We start from the raw sequence: 21,547 nt of genomic DNA, 5'->3' as shown, positions 1-21,547 counted from the left end.
AAATACATGGTGTGTTTCTCCAGTGCAAGATGGGAAAAAAAAGTTACTGTTGTGTAAAAAAAAAAAAAAAAACTTAAAATACAATTATCAAACAACTGTTTGACCTTTCTTTTTCTGTACAGACGCACGGTACAGCAATACCAAAATATGTTTTTACTCGTACAAAACGGAGAGCAATTTCGCCATCATTATAGTTAGTTTTATGAATGTGAGATGTCATTGAAGTTAGTTTCGGTTTAAAAGCATAAGTCACTTGGATTTGATTTTGTTAAGGAAAATGTTTTTTCAATTTGAGTTTATTTTGTTCGTTTTCGTTAACTATAATAGCCTTGGTCTTGTCACAGTGTCTGTGCTTGTGTATCACCGTGTTTGTGATTTTGTGTTTGCATGCGTGTGTTTTTGATTGAGTCTGTTAGTGTTTGTGTACGTGCGCGCGCGCGCGTTTGCATCCTACTTCCTGTTTGAGCAGGGGATGTCCGACTTCCTGCTCCGACTCCACCGAACCCGTGACAAGTGATTCATGCGCACTGTTTGTCAAAGTGATACTACACACTGCCTTGTTGCCGCCGCTTGGTCGTTTGCGTTTGTAATTCTATACCAGTTGTGTGACAGCTGTTGTGTGCGCGTGCGCATGTGTGTGTCACATGACCCGTTCAGGGGTTTTCCCCCACCACGCGCATGTAAATGTTACATGACACGCTATGGGGGTCACTGACCTTTTGGAAACTGAGAGCTACATCTTGGGTATTGGTTAATGCAAATGACACTTTTGAAAAAAAAATAGACATGCTCAGTTTACTTTTAATTATGCTAAAATTAATTACCGGTAATGATTTTCATCTTAGAAGACATTGATGGTTATCCCTCACCAAAATGATCAATAATAATTTCAACCAGCTGGAAAAGAGATTCGTATCAATTTCCAGGCATGAAAAATTAGCTGAATTAACTCAATAACAGTAACCGAAAATGTTAGGATTTTGTTTGGTAATTTCATACAGACGCACAAAAAATAATATTAATGCCATAATTTAATGTGTCTGTTTCCTGAAAAAAAATACTGGTATTCCTGCAAATGCAACACACAAATGTGAAAATCCCTGAAATAATATTTTAAGTTAAGCAAAACCTTATTAAATGCTCCACCAGTTAACAATGAAGATGTCAGACAGATGATCATTTATAAAATATTTTAATATAAAAATAGACGATCAGCTCAGAAGGGAGGAAAAAAAAAAGCACCATATCTTCCAAAATTGGGTTCTCTGCATACATTGCAAATTAAATAAATACATTTCTATAGTTTATATTAAAATAATCTAACAGTATAAGAATATCGTATGGCTTTTGTGTATAATAAATTAGGAATATATTTCTAGCACCAAATGAGATTTTGTGATTCAACAGGAGGAAGCTTATACCGTTTGCATCAAAGTACGCGATTAAAGTCTTGCGCCACCATGACATTGTTTTAGCTATCGTGACCTTTGTTAGACATTAAAATTGAAAGGTCAGTGACATTTTTGACAAAAATCTTCCAAATTGAATGGGTTTCAATTTTCAAAATTCAGAAAGTCACCTATCATTTATCAAAACAAGCCTTCGGCTTTTGAATTTTACATAAAAATTGTAATAAAAAATATGGCGTATTGTCGTATATTTTCTGAAAACATTAAAGAATTACTTCAGCAATTATGCTATTAAACTAACGAAATGTAATTGTCACCGGGAAATGGAGGATAGATTCCTGTAAAAAAAAATTAAATAAAATGTGCCTATTCCGAACAACATGGTGGCCTAAGACTTTAATGCGTGATCTGAGCTCAAGTCTTAAATGATTCTTGCTAATAAGGTGCAACCTAAAAGTCTCTTTGTTCAAGTTGAGGTATTCCATGTAGTGCGCAAAGTGTCCCGGTCGTGCTCACAAGGTGGCGCACTCCTCGCAGTGGTTAAGGTACCGGGTGGCGTCGTCCTCGCTGAAGGTGGCCAAGCAGCACGGGCACTGCAGATCCGACGGGACCCCCTTTAGGGCGGCGTCCTGCGGTCGCCTCGCCGGCGGCGGGGGCACCGCCACGGAGGGGGCCGACTGACGATGCATGTTGGTCCTGGCCCCCGGGCGGTCCCCGACGTCCCGGTGGTGGCGCCGTGAGGAGGAGGACGACGAGACTCGGTGGCCGATGTGCACGTGACACACGGGGACCTCCCTGGTTTCTCGGCTAGCTCCCTGCCAAACACATTTCGTAGCCGTTAGCGTGTTGCGAACATGTGACGACAAAACACGATTGGAGATTATTGATAAATGGCTGAATAATAAAATGCACGTGTAACGAAATGTAACAAACGTAACATTTCGAGAACCCTGGTATCCGTGACCAATTTTTTTTTCAGAACTTGCAATTCAAATGAATAAAACGGAATTTTTCTTTTGCGAACATTTTGCGTGAACAAAAAGAGTGTACGACTTGTGCTCTGTTATGTACTAGGAACTATTTCATAACAATAACCAAAAAGTCTTGTTATAATGGCTAAAAAAAAACGTGACGTTCGTTACAGATAGAAAAAAAAAAACAACAACCTGAAAACTGAACAAATACTAAAGACGAGTCCAGGTTCTGAAACTTAGAAAAAAAAAAAACAATAGCTAACAAACTGACCCAAATTTTGCATCGTTTATTTCCAAAATAGTTTGCGACCCTGAAAATTATCCGCGAAAAAAATGTAACATTTTGGAATTTCAGATTTTTTTTTAAAAACAAAACAAACTAACTTAGCAGGGGGAAAACAATAAATAAAACATTTCCAATTTTCAAAATTTTCCAACAAGTCCAGTTTCCATGACTCACAAAACATTTACGTGAGCTTTACAGGAAAAAGCAAAACAGACAAAAAACAAGTTTTTGGTTTTTTGACAAAAAAATTATAATATAACGCCTTACATAAAACAAAACAAAACAAACAAACACAAACCTGTCCAAATATCTGCCGGAAAAATTCTGAAATATTTTCTAAAAAGTCACATTTTTATGAAAGCAATAAAATGTACAATGTACGATTTGTGCTTTACATTGAGGAAAAAGCAAAAACCTTAACATTTTCAGGAATTTTTTTTTTTTTTTTTTTTTTTTCTTCTTCAGAAGTTTGATCATGACCATAAAAGCTTGCCCTTGCGAGGCGGTGCATAGGCAATTGTTAGCTGTTAGCTGCTCACCTGCTTGTGTAGCTGCTGCTTCAAGTGACACAATTGCTCCTTGAGATCTTGAATGCGTCCCTGGGCTCGTTCCCGGTCGGCCCGCTCCGACTTAAAGTCCTCCGTGTAGATGAGAACCTAAACAATCAATCAAACAAAAGTGCATTAAACAATTTAAAATGTTAAATCTGCCACTGTCAAAATCATTTATTTTTTGAAAGGTAAACCCAATGATATTTGTTTATTTTTTACTCATAAAGCTACTCAAAAACTAAAATGCTTGTAGACAAAAAACAGTTCAACTAAAAAAAAAACGGTTAAAACAACACTGTCGTAGCTAACAGCGGAGTTTCGGTGACCTAAAATGCTTTCACAGTTGACAAAGGACTGAAAAAATAGAAACTTACTTTCTATTTTTTTTTTTTTTTTTTTAATGATAGCCGTGTTTACGTGTTCTCAGCAACCTCAAGCTCTCTCATGTTAAATTTTATACTAAATTAACAAGCGTAAGTACTGTATAAGTATAAAGAGTATATCTTTAGATGAACGTGAAAAACAATGTAAAAAAGGTTTACATCCATATAAAAAAAATAAAACGGACTAAAACATTTGAACAAAGTTAAATGACATATGAAATGTTTTAACATTTCAAACATTTACATTGAAAAGTTCAAATATGTTAAACTTATGTCACGCTAGCATCAGGTTTTCCGTGACCAAAAATGCTTTCGCCATTGACAAAAGGCCCAAAGAAAAGAATCCTTTTTTAATTTTTTAAAAAAATACCTCCATGCAAACACTTCAATGTTTACATTTTTTTTTTTTTTTTTTTTAAATGTACGTAAACTTTTGTTTGCTGCTTCCTCCGAACGTTAACAATGTCCACCGCGAAGCTAGCACCGACCTGCTGCTCCAGCGTCTGGATGCGTTCTCTGTCTTTGCTGCTGGCTTCCTTGGCTTCTCCTCGCAGCCTGGCGCACTCGCTCAGTTTGTCCTCTAGCAACCCGTTGAGTCGGGAAATCTCTTGACGGAGCAAGGCGGCGCTAGCCGAGCCTAGCGAAGGAACTAGCGGTGTCGCCGCCACGCTCTTGAGGCGTTGGCACAGTCCTCGGATGTAGTCCTCTCTGCTGGAATCGTACTTCTGCCACTGCGAGTTCAGACCTTGGACCTGCAACCACACGTCGGTTGGAAGGCGTTTCGCTATGAAGTGTTTTTGGTTTTTTTTCCTCTTACGCATTTTTTTTTCATGGGGGGCGGGGTCCTTACGTAGACAACACGCTGCTTCAGCTGCTGATTCTCCTCCTCAAGTTGTCGGATTTGGGAGTTCGTACATCTGTCGGGCGAATCAGGTGGCTGTATGGAAATAAGGGATGGAATTAACATTAAAATCCAAATTCAGGATTTTTTTTTCCCCATGTTTGTTAGCATTGCGTAAAATTGCTAGCTGGATTGCATTAAAATGTGAATCCGGATTCTTTTTCTGTTTTTAGTTAGCACCATGGAAAATTTGCAAGCAGGCTTTCATTAATATCCAGAATACTTTTTTTTTTTTTCTGTAAGTATTGTCCAAAAAATTGTGTCGGAATTGCAAATGACTTTCATTTCAGTTTATTTACTTATTCTGCTAGGCAATTTGCAGTAATAAAAATTGCACTTCTTCCAATCTATATGAAACATTGCAGGATTTTTTTTACCTCAATTGAGTTAGCATTGTGAAAAAACGCAATCTTTTGTTTTAAATTGTGACATCTTCACCCCAATTTACTAAGATATCATTATTGTTCTCACAATTATTTCAATAATCGATTAATCTGTCTATTATTTTGTCGATTAATCGATGAATCAGTCTTAATTTCCATCTCTTTGTCCATAAACAGGACATTATTTCAAATTGGCAGAAAATGCGCAAGCATCAATTAAATATGATTCAGGTACTGGTTTGGTCCATAACGTTAAAAATACGCAAAAATGCTGATCATTGTACTGCAAAGTAAAAGCCGACAAAAATATTCAGTCTGCTTTCATTGAAGACTTCAGAATGCTGAGAATATTTACTGTTGAGGGGCTGAAATTTCAAAAGTAATTATCGATTCATTTGATAATCGATTAGTTGTCGATTTAATCGTTGCACCCCTAAAGTCTCACAACTTTTCGAGATAGCACCGATAGCGTTACAATATCTTTAGTCGATATCAAAATATTGACACAAATGTCCCCAGTAATTGTTTCTTGTCGTCATTGTTGGTAAACTATTTGGGGGGGGATTGGCCACCTGTGTCACGGCTTGCTCGCCCGCCTGGGCCTCCCCCGCCTTGCTCTTCTCCAGCTTAGCCATCAGATGGCGGCACACCTGGACGGTGGCGCTCAGCTGGCCCCGCAGCTGCTCGGCCTCCTCGGCCAGCGACGTGCACAGGACGGCCCTGGTGGCCTCGGCCGAACGCAGCCTCTGGAGCTCCAGATCCCCCTTGGATTCCCCGGGGCTCTTTGCGCCGCACTTGATGCTCTCCAGCTGCTCATCCTTCTGACGCAGCTGCTCGTTCAGCCTCTGGATCTCCTGGTAAAAGTACTCGCAATCACTATGTGGCCAATAAACCACGGTTGTTAGCAGTGTTAGAAAAAATAAAAAGTATGATGGATTGCGTTAAAATCCAAATTCAGGATTTGGGGAGCCTTTGTTAATGTGAAAAATTGTGTTGAAATCCACATCTGGGAATTTGGTCCACTTTTGTTAACATTGCGAACTATTCAGCTTGTGTTGAAAATCAAATCCTGTTTTTTCTGAATTTGATAGTGTTGTGAAATGTAATTAGATAAAAGGTATTGTAATCCAGGTTATCTTTTTTTTTTGCATTGTGCGGAAAATTGCTATCAAGGTTGCATTAAAAAAATATATATATTAATTTTTTTAAACTATTTGAATCAGTCAACTGTATTCAAATTTGATTACAGATTTTGTTTGCCCGCATTTTGGTTAGAATTATGAAAGACCAATCCGGGATGGGTATTTTGGGGGGGGCATATTTATTAGCATTGTAAAAAAAATAAAATCGATAGCTAGATAGCCTTGAAGTATGAACCTCAGGTTTTTTTTGTCTGCATTTGTTAATATTGTGAAAAAAACTGCAATACAATCCCCATCCAAGGATTTGCCTTTTGCATTTTTTGTGAGCATTGTGAAAAATTGAAAGATGGATTGTGTTGAAATCCAAATTCAGGATTTTTGTTGGCATTGTCAAAAACGGCGTGAATATTTGCAGTAAAATTCACACTCAGCTCAGGAAAACTCATACAATTGTGACTGTCTGATGGTTGAATTTTTCTCCACAAAAAGTGTAAAAAAAATTTAAAAATAAGACTTCCTCTAAAAAGGTAGACCTTACTGTTGGAGACAACCTTACTAGGAATGGGTTTGATTCCCGCTATCTCACTTTAAAAACATTTTTTTTAATGACTATGCTTACAATTTCTTGCAGTTAGTCGAGAGTTGTAAACAAGCCGTTTTGTTTCATGTGTTCATTGAAGAATTGAACAGTTATGCAATTGAAAAATATCGATGTGGCTTGTGAAACAAAAATAATTGGCAAAAGGGCCTCACAAAAATAAAAGGTCATGGTTTGGGTCAGGGTAAATATGAGGTTAATAAGTTTATATATATACATATACATATATATATATATATATATATACATATATATATATATATATATATACATATACATATATATATATATATATATATATATATATATATATATATATACACATATATATAAAAGGTAAGGTTAAGATTAAGAAACATAAAGACTGACGACTGACATTGCCCCAATGGTAACAGTAACACGGCAGCCTACAAATCACGCTGAGATAATCTCTTCATCAAGGTAAAATAGCCGATTCACAGCAGGCCCAGAATTCATAGCTCTGGCGAATGACCAATCAGAGCCAGTCACATCAAAATAACGCTAACAGGACAGTTGCCGATAGGTCGAAGAAATTACTGCCTGTTTAGCGCTCAATGAAAATGTTATGTTGACAATGCCGACCCCCCAAATTTCTTCCAATGACCCGTTTCCGGGCCCCAACCCACAGTTTGAGAAAGCCCGATTCAGCTAACGTTACACATGCTAATAAGTAAATACCATCAATAAATAGAAACTAAATAAATCGCATCAATGAACAAACTCTAAATATGTACCTCTTCTTGTCTGACCACTTTCAAATCCGTCTCGTTGCTCTTCTGCTTCAGCTTGTAGATTTCTTTGCACAAATTCTCCAGCAGTGACTTGGACGGCCCGACCACCACCGACTGGCTGTCGCCCACCGCCACACAAAGCCTCTCGTGGCCGGCCAGCCTCAACTTGAGCTCGGCTATGATGTTGTCCTTGACCACCAGCTGCTTGGCCAGGAGCTCCATCTCCTGCAGACTTTCGTGGTACAGCGTGTTGAGCGTGCTGTAGCTCCGCTTCTTGTCCGCGTCGGCTGGGTCCATTCTTGCGGGGGGCACTTTTGTGGCTTGAGTTCAGTTTTAGTAATCCACCATTTGACGGTTCCCGAGTCGCGTTTCCCTTCTCGAATCTATCCGAGGAAGGCGCACAGTTGTTAGGGCGGTGTGGCTTCAGGCCGTCGACAATAATATAACCGAGCGGGGGATTTCCTGGGGAACTTCCCTTGGAATTTTGGAGATTCGTCAAAGTGAGCACTGTGTGTGCTCTCGCAGACTCACCGTCTCCGAGCGACATTATGAGACAAATTGTCGTTTTGTTTTGTTTAATCTTTTGAAATGAACATTCAAACCCCCCCCCCAAAAAAAAAAAAAATCCGAATTAATGGCGAGCTGAATGAAGTACGGTGGCGCGTTCAATAACTACGGGAAACTCAAAATTAGCCTCCGACGAATTTAAAATGAGACAAATATGCGTAAGTTAATGTTTATAAAATTACTCAAATATCCACGCTGACGTTGACTCATGGGTGTTTGGCAACAATTTCGAGCGGAACATTGGAAAGCGCTGTGTGTCAGCGTAGTTTACAGGGTTTCCACACGCACACGTAAACGCGGCACTGTAACGAATTCCCCAGCAGTTCGGATAAATATTCGCTATAACCTGTTTTTGTGTTGTCATTGAATGCAACATGTCCATATATGGGAGAAAAGCTAGGTAGCTACTCAAGCGTGGTGAGTAGATGGTGCATTCAAGCTGCAGGAAATCCAATAGGTTTCATTCTGTCAGACGAACGAATAATGAGAAAACGTCAGTGTCTGAAAAAGTATTGAAACATCTAACCCATCGTTGCCAACAAATGTGTAGCAATAATTTTGACCGGAACGTTGGAAAGCGCCAATTTACAGAGTAGTTTACAGAGTTCCTACACGCACAGAAACGCAGCACCCTAACCAATTTACAAGTTATCTTTTGTTTTGCAAATGTTACAATGTACAATAAAACTTGCGTATTTGTGCTGGCGATGAATGCAGCGTGACCTTATTTGGGAGAACATACGTCACTCGATTTCTATAGCGAGTTAAATGTACAGTAGTAGTAAGTGCTGGTGTGTTCAAGGACTGCGGGAGAGCCTTTTTTTTTTTTTTTTTTTTTTTTAAAGCAACCGAAGTTGGGGGGAAAAAACCGTAAGTATTAGAACGTGTACAGTTTTTAAGGGAACAGGCAGCGTTAACACAGGATTTCCAAACGCACACGTAAATGCAGCATAACAAATGACCAAGTTCAGTTGTTTCCCAACCAGGGGTAGGCCTACGTGTCGGTGTACGTAAGCAAATTGCAGGTAGTGTACGTGGAAATATTTTAATATGTAATTTACTTTACAAGAACAACAGCCGCGTGCCGGCTAAATTGTCTCATTAAAACACAGACGGTTAATGAAAAGAAAGTAAAATTGCTATAGTGGGTCTGAATGTTATTCTTAAATGTAAGTTCGTTCCTGATACTAGCAAACACTCCAACAGTAGGAAGAGCGTTGATCTGAGGGGAAATGGGAAGACCTGGGGGCTTCTAGTATGTTGGGGACCTCTCTGAATGGAAATTCCACTAATCCGTAAAGTTTTTTCCAATATTATGTATTTACGTCTGGCTGAAAAGCATTTTGTGAAAATGTAATTTAGCTTCTAGGAATCAATTTGGTAATTATTAATCAAAATAAACACGTTAGTGAGGACGGACACAACACCAAACTCTTAAGAGAAATACCCGTTTTGAAAAATAATTGTAGTTTTATGGACATGTTCCACAAGTAAACATTTTTTTTATGTCCTGCCTGTCCCTACAACACAGCTGACTCGAATGATTAGGATCGTTTTAGACTTCTACTGAGCCTGCTGATGAGCTGATCATTTGAATCAGGTGTGTTGTAGTAAGGAGGGATCCAAAACAGGCAGGACATGGCTCTCGAGGAACTGGAGTTCCCTACCCCTGCTATGCCGTCACATCATCTTGCTTGTTTGGCGGTGCCCAGGCGATTAAGAATGTCGCCGCAAGGAATCAGGTTTGATTCCATCACTTGCTGCCCTGCATTCAACTAAATTCTGTTAGTTGGATGCATGGCTCCATCTTGTGGACACATTAGGTATTGCTACCGTCTGATGAACGCTACGGTATGGTAGCGTTCTTATTCCTTTTTTTTTAACGAGGCAATTGTACAACGCAGCTGTACACGAGAAAAGTACTTTAATAATGTTTCATTTGAACTGTATTGTAAATAAGTTAACGAAATATTGAACCTCAATAAATGTGTGAAAACAAAGACTATGAAAAGATTGAATACAAATGCACGCTGTGGTACTCAAAACTTAATACAACTGAACCGTATTTACTAATTGCCAAATGTAATGTACTGGAGTAAACGAAGGTTTACGCCCGTGGCCCTCGTGAGGATAAGCGGCGTCGTTAATGAATGATTGAATGTTTTTTGTTCGTTTACCACTAGGGGGAGTAACACACTTTTAGAATGATACATCAACGTCAGCATTTTTTTGTACTCAATTATTTTATATGCTAATTTTGTGTATACTTATTAATTCTATTTCTAACATTCTGTCTTATTATATTACATACAAACATGCATGTATATACAGATACACATACTGTATATTTTGAGTTTTCTTTTTATTCTTTAACTCCATTTAAATGTTGTAGGCTTTGTACATTCCTTTGTACGTCCATCATTTAGATTTTTTTCATTCAAATTTCGAATATTAAAATGTATTTGACGTGTTTCTACATAGCAAAATATATGATGTACAAATTCATGATTAAAATCGATTTTTTAAACACATTTTATTGCTACTCACTACTTATGATGTTACTTGCTGTGTTTGCTATTTACATAATTGGCAAATAAGATGTCATTTCAAAACAAATAATACGCATAAGCATTACCTTTACACATGTACATTTAAATTACACTTATGTACAAGCAGAAAGCACACCAACACATAAATTGTATTTTGATGTACGATGTTTAAAATTTACATTGGAAAAGACAAATCAGCAGTTTTGGCGGCAGATTGCTAACGCTGCACATCGATAAGCCGCATAGCCAATTAGCCTTAGCGGAGCAATTAGCAGCCGCTATTAGCATATTGCCGTCGATAGCAAAGGGATGGAGTGATGTTATCAAAGCGGAAAGTGATACAGTGGCCGTGTTTTGTCATCTGTCTTTGCATCTTATGTCATGCAAAAGTCACTTCAAGGGCTTCAACGCTGACCCAAACACTATCAGAAAAAACATTGTATTTATAAGCCGAAAAGAGTAATCAAATTGGGGGAAAAACGTAGCTATTGATAGTTTTGGCAACATTGTGAGTTATCACAACAAAGCAAGCATGTTGTTTGCTCCAAATCAATTTGCTGAGTAAAGTTGGTAGTAAAGGTCTGTAAAGTCTTGTTAAGTAAAATGCTCTGTTTACCCCTCTGATTGGTTGAGCTGAATATGCTAACCAAAGATTGATTTACATTAAATGTTCATATTCAAGGTGCATTTTTCCACGCAAAAGAAGGGGGAAAAAAATGAAATTGTGAGGACAGGTCAATCAGCACCATTGCTAGCTGGCTTGTTTTAACCAGGGAAATGATTTTATGATTTTTGGGCACTTTTAGAGCAGCATGTGTGAGCACTAGAAATACTCATTCTTTATTCCCATTTAAAAGTCCCCTCTTAAAATCCTCTTTACGTGTCACTAAGGGGAAAATCTAGTCATATCTGCGCTACAATGGCAGATACGCTGGAAAATGTGTGTCATCACTTTTTTTCCCTTCTCACTTCCCGCAGACTTTACCGTAACCTTGCGTGCACCTGTGTCATCTTGTCATTCCAGCACACGTCCTTCAGGGCTTGATTTTACTTCTCCTCTGACGAGCTCAAAATCGTTGCATCACAAAAAACACAACAAGAGGTGTGAAGAAAAAGAGGAAATAAGTGAGGGGAGAGAAAGAATGCACAAGTTGTCATGTAAACGGAGGATTTCCTCTCTGGACCTTGGATTTCCTTCTCTTGTGAAAGCCACATTTTAACCAAAATGACCCTAAAACGTCTGCTTCAAACCAAAAAGCAACTTTCCTGTATCTTTTAGGGCATGGCTTCCTAAGACTTTTTGGTGGGTATACTCTTGATTGACATGCCTACAAAATTTCATGTCGCTGAAACTGGCTTTAGGGACTGAAACTGCGACGTCATTTACAGTCGACAGAAGTGACAAAATGGCCGCCCCTTGAGATGGCTGCTTAACTCATATTCCGCAAACGCAATATTAATCAGAACGCTATGTTTCGACTAATGAACGTGCGTAGAACATATACTTTAAAAAAATACGTTTGGGTTGACTTTCCCTTTTGCCGACTTCCTCTTTAAGTCTGGGAAAGCCCTCAAAGTGCCCATTGACTGTACTTGGCCTACGAAGCAATTTTAGAGGGCCTTCGCAACCTTAACAAGAATGCTACTATATCTGCAAACCACAGCACTTATTCTCCACTCTCCAATGTGTGTGCGTATGTGTGTGTGTGTGTGTGTGCGTTGCCTAAATGCTGGTGAGGTACTTTCACAGAGTTTCAGGGACGCATGGATCGATGTCGGCTTTAAATAGGGACACAAATACCCGCAGAGAGCATTAATCTCAATAGTTTGCATGCTGTCTAAGAGGAGGACATTTTGCTGATCTGGACGCAGATAAAATGCGTGTGTTTGTGTGTGTGTGCTAGGGAAAATGTCTGTCGTGTGTGAAAATGTACATTTCTGTTTCTTTGGGAAAGTGTCTTATGATTTTTCTCAAAACTCAAAATCAAACAAAGACAACTCACACACATGCAACACACGATAACACTCGCACGGAAAAACACGCGCACCCCAAAACACACAAACACAGTAACAGACACACAAAAACGCACACACGTACAAAAATGCGCACACACAGGCAACACACTCAAAAGCACACACCGCACTAACACACGCCCAGAATACACAATGCACACTCGAAAACACCCACAGTACACAAAAGTACACTACACTACAAGTGTCAAAAGAATTAGCATTATTTTAATTCTTTTTACCCCTGTACACGTTTTTGTACAATTAATTGATTTACATAATTACATTTGGTAGCTTGTTATACATTTTTAATGTGTTAATATGAATTTGTATACTTGTATGATGCTAATGCTAAATATGCGAAGTAATCAACTTCTTTTTACACTTGTAAGACAATCATAACAAAAGGTTAAAGCAGAAGTCAACGCAAAGATTTTTTTTTTTTTCAAGAATATGTTATATGCAAGCCCACTAGTTGAAATAAGGCATTCGGATAAATATTGCATTTGTGAAATAAGAGGTAATCCACGCGTTTTTAGCCATCTCTGGGGGCGGCCATTTTGTCTTCTGTCGACTGAAAATGACATCACAACTTCTCACCACGACCAATCACGGGTCCGATTCAGAAAAGAGGTCAGCCGTGATTGGACGTTGCGAGGAGTTGTGATGTCATTTTCAGTCGACGGAAGACAAAATGGCCGCCCCCAGAGATGGCTATAAACGAGTGCATTTTGCTGCTTAACTTTATATTCCACAAACTCAAAATTAATCAGAATGCCGTGTTTCAACTAGTGGGCCTGCTGGGAACATATTCTTGAAAAAAAATATGTTTGGGTTGACTTCCACTTCAAGTGGGTTAATTTTTTTCAATTACACTGTGTTGTACAAATAATTAATTGAAATTGATGAATGAGTAAAAATACAACGATTTAAAGGTTTTATTACACTTTGCACCTGTTGGACGGCTATTGCTGAATTGCAAAGCGTTTATCTTCTTTTTGCACTTGTATGACTTTCAAACTAACCATTAGTAGTTTTGACAAATGACCTGTACAGATTTTCTTTTTTTATTTTATTTAATTTTTTTATGATGGCCACAGTTTGACCCAGGAACAGCCTAATTATTTCCCACTTATTTTCAATTAGGAGAAGCTAGACCCATCATCCTGGGGCACATTTTGCTGAATCTTTTGAGGTTCCCCTGCTTTTTCGTGTATACTTGGTGTGTGTTTGTGTGCAGGGGATTTGCGGCGGCCATGTTTGCGGTTGGACAGCTTGCCGGTTGGATTGGCGGCGTGACGTCAGAATGGCGCTACCTGCAGAGTACCTCTGCTGCAGGCCCGGGATTAGCGGCAGAGGGACGGCGTCCGATAATCTCGCTTAGTCGCGGAGGTTATGGAGAGTGTGGCAGTGGTGGGGCGGGGGGGGACCAGCAGAACTATACCAACCCCCCCCAACCCCCTGCCCCCCATGGCATTCTCCCCTCCCCTTTACTCCTCACTCCGGGACTGTGAAGAAGAATGGCATGATGGGAGCATGCAGGTAAGCGTTGAGTGTGCGTGCGTGAGCGAGCGAGCATGTGGCGGCAGATTAGCGGCGCTTGTTGACAATGTTTGCCGTCCATGCAAAAAAAAAAAAAAAACGACGATACACATCGGTCGCGTCAATAGTTTTTGTCGCAATTTTTAAATGTAGGGCAGCACGTCGGGCAGGTGCTAAGCACGTCTGCCTCACACTGTTGAGGTTCAAGGTTCCAATCTTAGTGCGCACCTTGCTCCAAATGCTCGCGGCTTTCTCCGGGTGCTTCGACTTCTTGTTTGAAAACAAACCATGTCGTCTCCGCCACCTGAATGCTAACATACAATGGGGAAACTCCATAGGCAGCCGGGCTAACAATTAGCATCTACGTGGCGGTGTATACAGAACAGATATCTGAGCACAAACATGTTGCTGTAGACAAACCCTATTAACAGTATAGTCACAGGAATATATTCTTTATCCTCTGCGAAAAACGAGCAATATTACTGCTGCGCTGAGAATCTGAGAGATTAGCTTAGCCTCCAAGACAAAGGACAATGTCTGGTACTGCCCCCAAGTGGCCAAGGTGCATAATGAGCAGCGCACGTGGCGTGACGAGTAACTATTTAATTCCTTTTCAATTATACTGAAATATGTCATTACTGTATTTTCTTTTTTTTTTAAGTATAATATTGTAGAGTGCTATTTTTGCTATGTGCTATGATTTGCCCTTGTTGTGACCATGCAATGAAACATTCCGCTCATGTAACGAGCGTCACTGTCCCCCTCGGGCGGAATCAGCAGCGATCCTTGTGGAGGTTAGAAAATAACCTTCACGAATCACCTCACTTCCCGCTTTCATTTCAAATGTCATATTTCATCATGCGCTAAACCTTTGCTAACGCTGTTGTTGTTTGGTGGCTAGCTTGAGCAAGGCAAAACATGTTCAACAATTTGTGCGACGCCACGCTGACGTCTTGACTAACGACTGTCACAAGATGGTGGACACCCTGACGTATGATCCCGCCAATCGGTGTGGCGTCTGTAGATGGCTCGCAGTATCTCTACGCCTGGGCTTGGTTTTTGGTAGAATGCTAACGTGATGCTAACTCTGAAGCGGCTACCTCCAGAGCTGGACACTTGAGCCCTTTTTTGCCGGCCCGTCCTCATCCCTCTGTCCTTATTCATAAAAAAGATCGAGCTCATTAGCTGGCTAAATTGCGATTCTCATTCCATTTACCGGTTGGGAGTATCGTGAGTGGATTGAATTGTTTACAACTGTTTCACAAAGATAGCTTTTAGCTGCCAGAAAACACCGTCGTGATGTGATGATGAAGATGATGATGATGAGGAGGAGGAGGCGGACCGGAGAAAGCCAAGGGACATCAGGAGAATATTTAAGATTGCATGCTAACACAATACTATTGGGTTTTGTTGGACGTTTTCACTTTTTATTGCGTTATTTCGCGATAAAAAGAATTATTGCAAAAATAAGGCAGTGTTATTTTAGGAGGAGAACAAACGTCTCCCGCTTCCATGGCTTTCAGTGTTTTTTTTTTTTTTCTCGTGAGTTAAATGGGCCTCCACTAGAGGGCAGTCTCTGCCTGTAACAATAATACTGCAGGGAGGGAACGCACATGAAAAAGCGCACTTCAGTGTTGAGCACATTAGCAGGCTAGGCAGTCTTGCTTTTCAAAAGAACCCAACGCAACACGTCAGCCAGGACTTGACCCGGTTAGGGACGATTAGAGGGACGGATGAAATCCTACCTCCGTCCTTGCTTAGTCTGTCCTTTTTAAAAGAGTTCTTGTCCTCCGTCTGAGCGTCCACAAAATGGTCGTCCGTCCGGACCGTTCCGTCCCAGGGACGGAATGCCCACCTCTGGCTATCTCTATCTATCAATCCAGCACGAATTAGCTGATGAACAGGTAGCTAGAGAGAGAAATAAGAATAACTTATAATAAGCTGTGAGTTAGAGAATGTCTTAAAAAGAGAAGGGCAGAACCTCACGGGGAGGTAGAAAACTAGATGGAGATACATTTATATGCCAAGGGAGAGAGAGAGAATATGAATAAGTGAGAGAGAGAGTGGTTCGCCAGTAAACTTCATGGGCAGATAGAAAAAGAGAGGCATTTTCATTCAGAGAAAAAACGAGTGAGACAAATAGAGATGGAGAGACCATGACGAGAGAGATTTAACTTCGTGGAGGGATAGAAAAAAGAGAGAACAAGAGTGATGAGAGACAGAGAGAGAGAGCGAGAGAGAGAGAGTCATAAAGATTGATAAATTGAACTTTATGGAGAGATAGAAAAAGAGAGCAAGAGACTTACATTCAGAGAGAGAGAGAGAGACAAGAAACTTTATGGAGAGATATAAAAGAGAGCGAGAGGGATTTACATAAATAGCGAGAGAGAGAGAGAGAGAGAAAGAGAGAGAGAGAGAGCATTAGCATAAAAGAGACCTTCGTGACGCGGGAGACTAGCGAGACATTAAACTTCATGGGGAGAGAAAACGAGAGAGAGACATTTACATCCAGAGAGAGAGAGAGAGAGACAGGGAGCGAGAGAGAGAGAGAGAGAGAGAGAGAAAGAGAGAGAGAGCGAGAGAGAGAGAGCGAGATGAAGCAAGGTAGACACACACACAAATTGTCAGACTCACTTGTGGAGGGGTGACAGAACTACCGTAGTGAGTGTGGTATACACGATACATCGCCATTCCCCCACAGTAGTGCACGCCAGTGTGTTAGTGTACTTTAGTAGTTGTACTACCGTAGTTAGTTGGTGCGTGCGCGCGCGCGTATGTGTGCGTGCGCGTCCGAGCGGATGTTTGGAGCAGGAGCCCGGTTGCGTTGCCTTCACGGACCTTCTTCTTCTTCTTGTTCTTCTTCTTCTTCTTCTTGTTCCTCTTGCGGGACTTCCAGCTCGGTGGTGCGGGGTGACGGCCCGTCGGCGTCGGCACGGCGGCGGAGCGCAATGGGGGGCTCACGGACGAGCGCGGCCAGCGAGCACAACAGCACATTAGCGGCGTCCTAAGCGCCGCTCACCGGGGGGACCGGTGACCGGGGCAAGCGGGGCGACCGCGCGGGGGGCCGGCCGGGGCAAAGGCTTTGGAGGAGCCGCTCCCGCTCCCGTCCCGCTCCCGTCCCGTCCCGCCTCTATTCCACTTGCGCTTGTTTGGCGGGAGGGCTTCGTTCGGATGGAGCGAGTCCCGCCGGCGGTGGCCGCCAAGATGCGCTGCTTGACGCTGCTGCTGGCCGGCTTGAGCGTGTGGGCCAAGGTGGGCTTCTGCGTGGACTACGACGACCACGACCGCGACTACGAGTACTACGACGACGACAGGCCCGACGCCATCGACTACAAGGACCCCTGCAAAGCCGGTCAGTCGCAATGCATTGCACTCTGTTACTTTATCCTTATTGCGTGTGTGTGTGTGTGTGTGTGTGTGATGGCAACGTGCTCATCAATAGTTTTACATCAGTTATCATTACAGTGTGATATCCTACTATAATACAAGCTTCCTTGGGCATCTTGGTAAATGTAGTTTATTATTATTACTTAAAAAAAACAACTAAAAAAACATTATTTATACAATATCTCTTTCAACAGGATATATATGACAGAACATGGATGCATGACCTCTGTGATGATGACGACTATGTTTTCAAAAGGAAAATCCAGCATGGCTCTGCGCTTGATTAATAATTAAATAGTCATGAATTAAAATGATATATAGTAGACACAATTCATCTCAAATCAACTAGTTAATGAATTACACCGGTCAACACATTTTTACTAAATGTTTTAATCCGAGATGCAAGTAAACTTTCCTTGATGAAAAGAAAATTGATTCTTGCATCTGTCCAACTCTAGCACATCAGGTTTTCATAATGATAGAAATAATATAATAACAATAACATAATATGTAATACAGTAATATATTGACTAATATTTATGAATTAAGGGCTTCGGCAACAGGTGGAATTTTCTTTTCTGAGACGTCATAGCTTTAAATTACAATGCATGGCAAAAATCCTAATTGCGAAAGCTTTTATAGATCAAGTGAAAAAAAGTCTCAAAATCCCGATTTGCCAGAAAAAAGTAAAGACATTTTTAAATCACCATCTAAAAAACGTTGAGGGATATTAACATTTGCTATTGACCAGTGTTATTACCCACCGGCGGTACGTGGGCTCCCTCTTGTGGTGCACCAAAGAATCACTGATGTTCAAACTGTGCATGTAACAGCCACTGAAACATTTTGTTACAGTGCATTTGTTCGCACAGTTCAGTTGTATTTCACTTATAAGTACAATACAGGTGGATTTAATCTTTCGTAATTGTTTTATTTATCTGCACTTTCATTGCACATATGTTGTAATCAATCATTATTATGTGCAGTTCTTTCCCCCCTATTTGTAAAAATGTGCTTGCATTATTTTGGGGGGAGAAATCACCGCACCCGACGAAGAACAACCTATCAGGGACAAAAGGCGTGACTTATTTAACACCCCCCCCTCCATTTAAATGTGATGTTAATATTCAAACAGCTCCTAACGTTGCAGTGCCTTACAATATTAAACCTACATATATTTAGGAATAATGCCTCCGCCTCCTTTTTAATGAACACTTGGGCCTTCTATGCTACTGTATTGCAATGTTGGTCATGATGGTGGCATAAAAAGTTTAGCGCTGCCCAAACGAATATTCTTTATTTAGCTTCCCTCTAGTGACCCTTTCCACGTTATATGTTCAAGTACTACTTTCAAATGCAAATATATTGGTATAAATAAGGTGCGGGCTGCTGCAAAAATCCCATAAAAGTGCTTCAGTTTTCAAGCCTTATGTATGTGTGTGTGCGTGACAGTAAATGAACCATCACGACAGATGAGGAACATCTGGCAAGCGGACGTGGGGATGCGCTCGCACACATTTAATGACAGACTGCGGCGGAACGTCGCTGAACTTAGAAAACCTCGAGCCGTGCGTGCGCGGTCATATTTTAAGGGACAAAACTCGGGTTTACCTCTCAGTACAACTGGAATGCTCTCATGCACTTTAATCAAACGCTCTCACGTGACACTTTTTCTTTTTTCTCCTTTCGCTAGCGTCGATTTAGTGATAGACGATGGCAAGTTGATGCCCATTTTTTAAGAGTTGTTCCATCTGGCGCTCATACAATTAAGTCCAATTTTGCTAGCCGCTCAAGACCACAGTCCAGTGGAACCTCGATTTAACGGATTTCGCATTTAACGGACAGAAAATAGTGGCCAGCCCACTGCGAACGACAGTTGTCAAAGTTTGTTAGCTCCAGAATTGGCCGCAGTTGTTAGCTAGCGCTGTGGCACGATAATAAACAGAGACTGGTACACATATTTTTGGGTTGCGCCTCTGCCGTCATTTGTACAGACTAGATGCGGCTAACAGACTTGCCTATGTGGCGGCCATGTTGGCAGGGGCGACGTTCCCATCGAAGGCGCTGGGAAACTACGGCCGTTAGCTTAGCATCGCTGTAGGCACGCAGCTCAAAAAGGGCGTGTCCTATCTCCCTATTCACATCTATCGTTGTTGTTTACTTGGTGGTTCGTTGTGGCCTGTATTGATTTTGATCCAGTATACATTTTTTTTTTTTTTTGTGTGAAGCCGTTGCAATCGTAATGGAGATGAAAACAGGAAGCGCTCCCAAGCACTAGCTAGATACGTTGGAATAAAATTACAGCTTCAAGTTGTTTTTTTAAAAAAATATTTATTTACAATAATTTTATACTGTGCTGGGGATTTTAAGTAGTTTTGTACAAAGTCCCTGGTGGCGGTGACGTGTATACAATGCGGATATTAATGGGCGGTGACGGGCTGAATAACAGCTGGCTAATAAAGGCTAAGCTCAGAGGGACCACAAGCAAAGTGTGACTTTACAACACTAAAACGGCAGCCAAAATGTGACTAAGGGCATCCTGAGGGACAGCTAAACTAGGGGCTAAGTGACCGCTAGCTTGGAAACAATATCCGCCAAAGGGTTAGCATAGATGCTAATATAGCGCAGTGGCGCGCAGAGGTGGGGTCCGACAAGGCCAGGCATCCAGCGTGACAGACGGCGGCTCTATATGGACAGTACGTTTCAAATTCTTGCGTCCACACCCCACCCCATCGACCCCAAAATTTCAGGGGACATCATATTCAAGTGCTCGCCTGTTTTTGGCATGCCACTGAATTAGACGCAGTTCGATCACTCGTGTGAAGGTGCCAGATGGGCTTCATGCATCTCATTGGCTGACGTGCTAACATACGTCATCAACATGTCGCAACAAGTGCTATCATCTGTTCAATGGTTCCAAAAATGATCAAATCTTTCGACAAGTTACATTTCCTGTTCTATGGTTCTATTTCCCTCGTTCAGTGAATTCATTATCCTCTCTGTGGCTATCATCACATTCCGCTTGCTGAATAAGTGCCTTTTCGTACTCTATGGTTAAAATAAGATAACTGTTATAAGTCCCACAATGGGGAAATTTGCGTCATATTTCCTGTGTTTTCATGTTGAACGTGCTGTTCTATGGTTGTCGTCGCATATGCCTCATTCAACAAGTTGAAATTGTTGCTTGATGGATGATTATCATCACATTCCCCTTTTCAAATAAGTGCCATTTCCTCTTCTATGGTTATCGCTGCACTTTTCCTCTTGGCCATCATTGTCATCTGTATTGTATTTCTCTGGTGACATCACAAAAAAAAGAAAAAAAAAAACGCAGTCTGGCAGATGTTCTTTTCATGTCCCAACAACTGCACGTGTTGAATGACTCAAGCAAAAAGTAGTGCCCCAAATAATTCCTTGAGTAAGAGTAGTATTTATTTAATTCATGACTTCATGACTCTGTTTTCATAAAGTACAATATTACAAAGTGCTGCTTTTCCTTATGAAAAACACAAAACATTTTGGGGGCGGGGCTTTCCCAAAAAAAGTAGCTTGCGCAATGTAGCTTCATGTAAAGGAGCGTTCCTACTTCACACAAATACTCACGCGAAAGTAAAAAGTATGTTGCATGTACCCCAAAAGTTACTCAAGTAATTGCAATCGAGTAAATGTAATTTGTTACTAGTAGCCACCTCTCCCTTAAACACACACTGACTGTCCACCAGCTGACACACACACACACACACACATTCCTCACATACCAAACCTGACAACCCTTCGCCTGTGTGCACCTTACTCTCATCTGCGTGTGTGCGTGCGCGCGCGCGTGTGGATGCTGAATCCCGTGACTCGGTTGTGTGCGCGTTGAACAAGGAGACAGTAAGTCTACAAACGTCGGGAGGAACTGAGTGAGTCTTGTAGGTTCAAAAAAAGCGCAGCCCATGTTGCCATTATATGGTGTAGAAAATGTACATAAAGGCCTCATTGACAGAAGTCTGTTTACATTGACCGCGTATGTATTTGTGTGCGCGTGTTTGCCTTTTCAACCGCGTTTCGACGAAGGTTTGGGCTCCTCCGCGCCGCCTTCGCGATCAAAACGGAGCATTGTGCTGAGTC

At 41.0% G+C, this 21,547-nt stretch overlaps 2 protein-coding genes across 3 annotated transcripts in view; one reads left to right on the top strand and one right to left on the bottom strand.

Annotated features, from left to right (window-relative positions):
• Positions 1 to 1,176: 1,176 nt before the first annotated feature.
• On the bottom strand, positions 1,177 to 7,954 carry tnip2 (TNFAIP3 interacting protein 2). 2 transcript variants are annotated; one of them, XM_086034719.1, is made up of 6 exons: positions 7,383 to 7,954; positions 5,460 to 5,741; positions 4,421 to 4,540; positions 4,092 to 4,355; positions 3,209 to 3,325; positions 1,177 to 2,224 (listed from the first exon to the last, which is right to left on the bottom strand). In XM_086034719.1, the coding sequence occupies exons 1-6, from the start codon at positions 7,674 to 7,676 to the stop codon at positions 1,922 to 1,924; spliced, it is 1,380 nt and encodes a 459-aa protein (XP_085890845.1). In that variant the 5' UTR covers positions 7,677 to 7,954; the 3' UTR covers positions 1,177 to 1,921. The 2 variants fall into 2 exon arrangements, with proteins under 2 accessions (XP_085890845.1, XP_085890846.1); XM_086034720.1 differs by having other exon boundaries at positions 4,454 to 4,540.
• A 5,876-nt stretch (positions 7,955 to 13,830) lies between these two features.
• The window catches only part of tll1 (tolloid-like 1), a 42,635-nt gene continuing 34,918 nt past the window's right edge, over positions 13,831 to 21,547 (top strand). The window contains exons 1-2 of the mRNA XM_086032513.1: positions 13,831 to 14,047; positions 16,944 to 17,399. Of these exons, the coding sequence (XP_085888639.1) occupies positions 17,219 to 17,399 (181 nt within the window). The 5' untranslated portion in view covers positions 13,831 to 14,047; positions 16,944 to 17,218. The remainder of the gene's footprint in view (positions 14,048 to 16,943; positions 17,400 to 21,547) is intronic.

The sequence above is a fragment of the Filicampus tigris genome, chromosome 6 (assembly GCF_054856515.1).
Source record: "Filicampus tigris isolate MCC_2025a chromosome 6, RoL_Ftig_1.0, whole genome shotgun sequence".
Taxonomy (NCBI): domain Eukaryota; kingdom Metazoa; phylum Chordata; class Actinopteri; order Syngnathiformes; family Syngnathidae; genus Filicampus; species Filicampus tigris.
This window is presented reverse-complemented; position numbering and strand designations above follow the sequence as displayed.

Bases quoted from the DNA above. Each gene is read 5' to 3' on its own strand.
- tnip2 (XM_086034719.1), bottom strand. From the start codon at position 7,676: ATGGACCCAGCCGACGCGGACAAGAAGCGGAGCTACAGCACGCTCAAC. The intron at 5,742-7,382 runs GTACATATTTAG...TACTTTTACCAG, and splicing joins AAGTGGTCAGACAAGAAGAG to GAGATCCAGAGGCTGAACGA. The intron at 2,225-3,208 runs GTGAGCAGCTAA...TGTGTTTGGCAG, and splicing joins AGCAGCAGCTACACAAGCAG to GGAGCTAGCCGAGAAACCAG.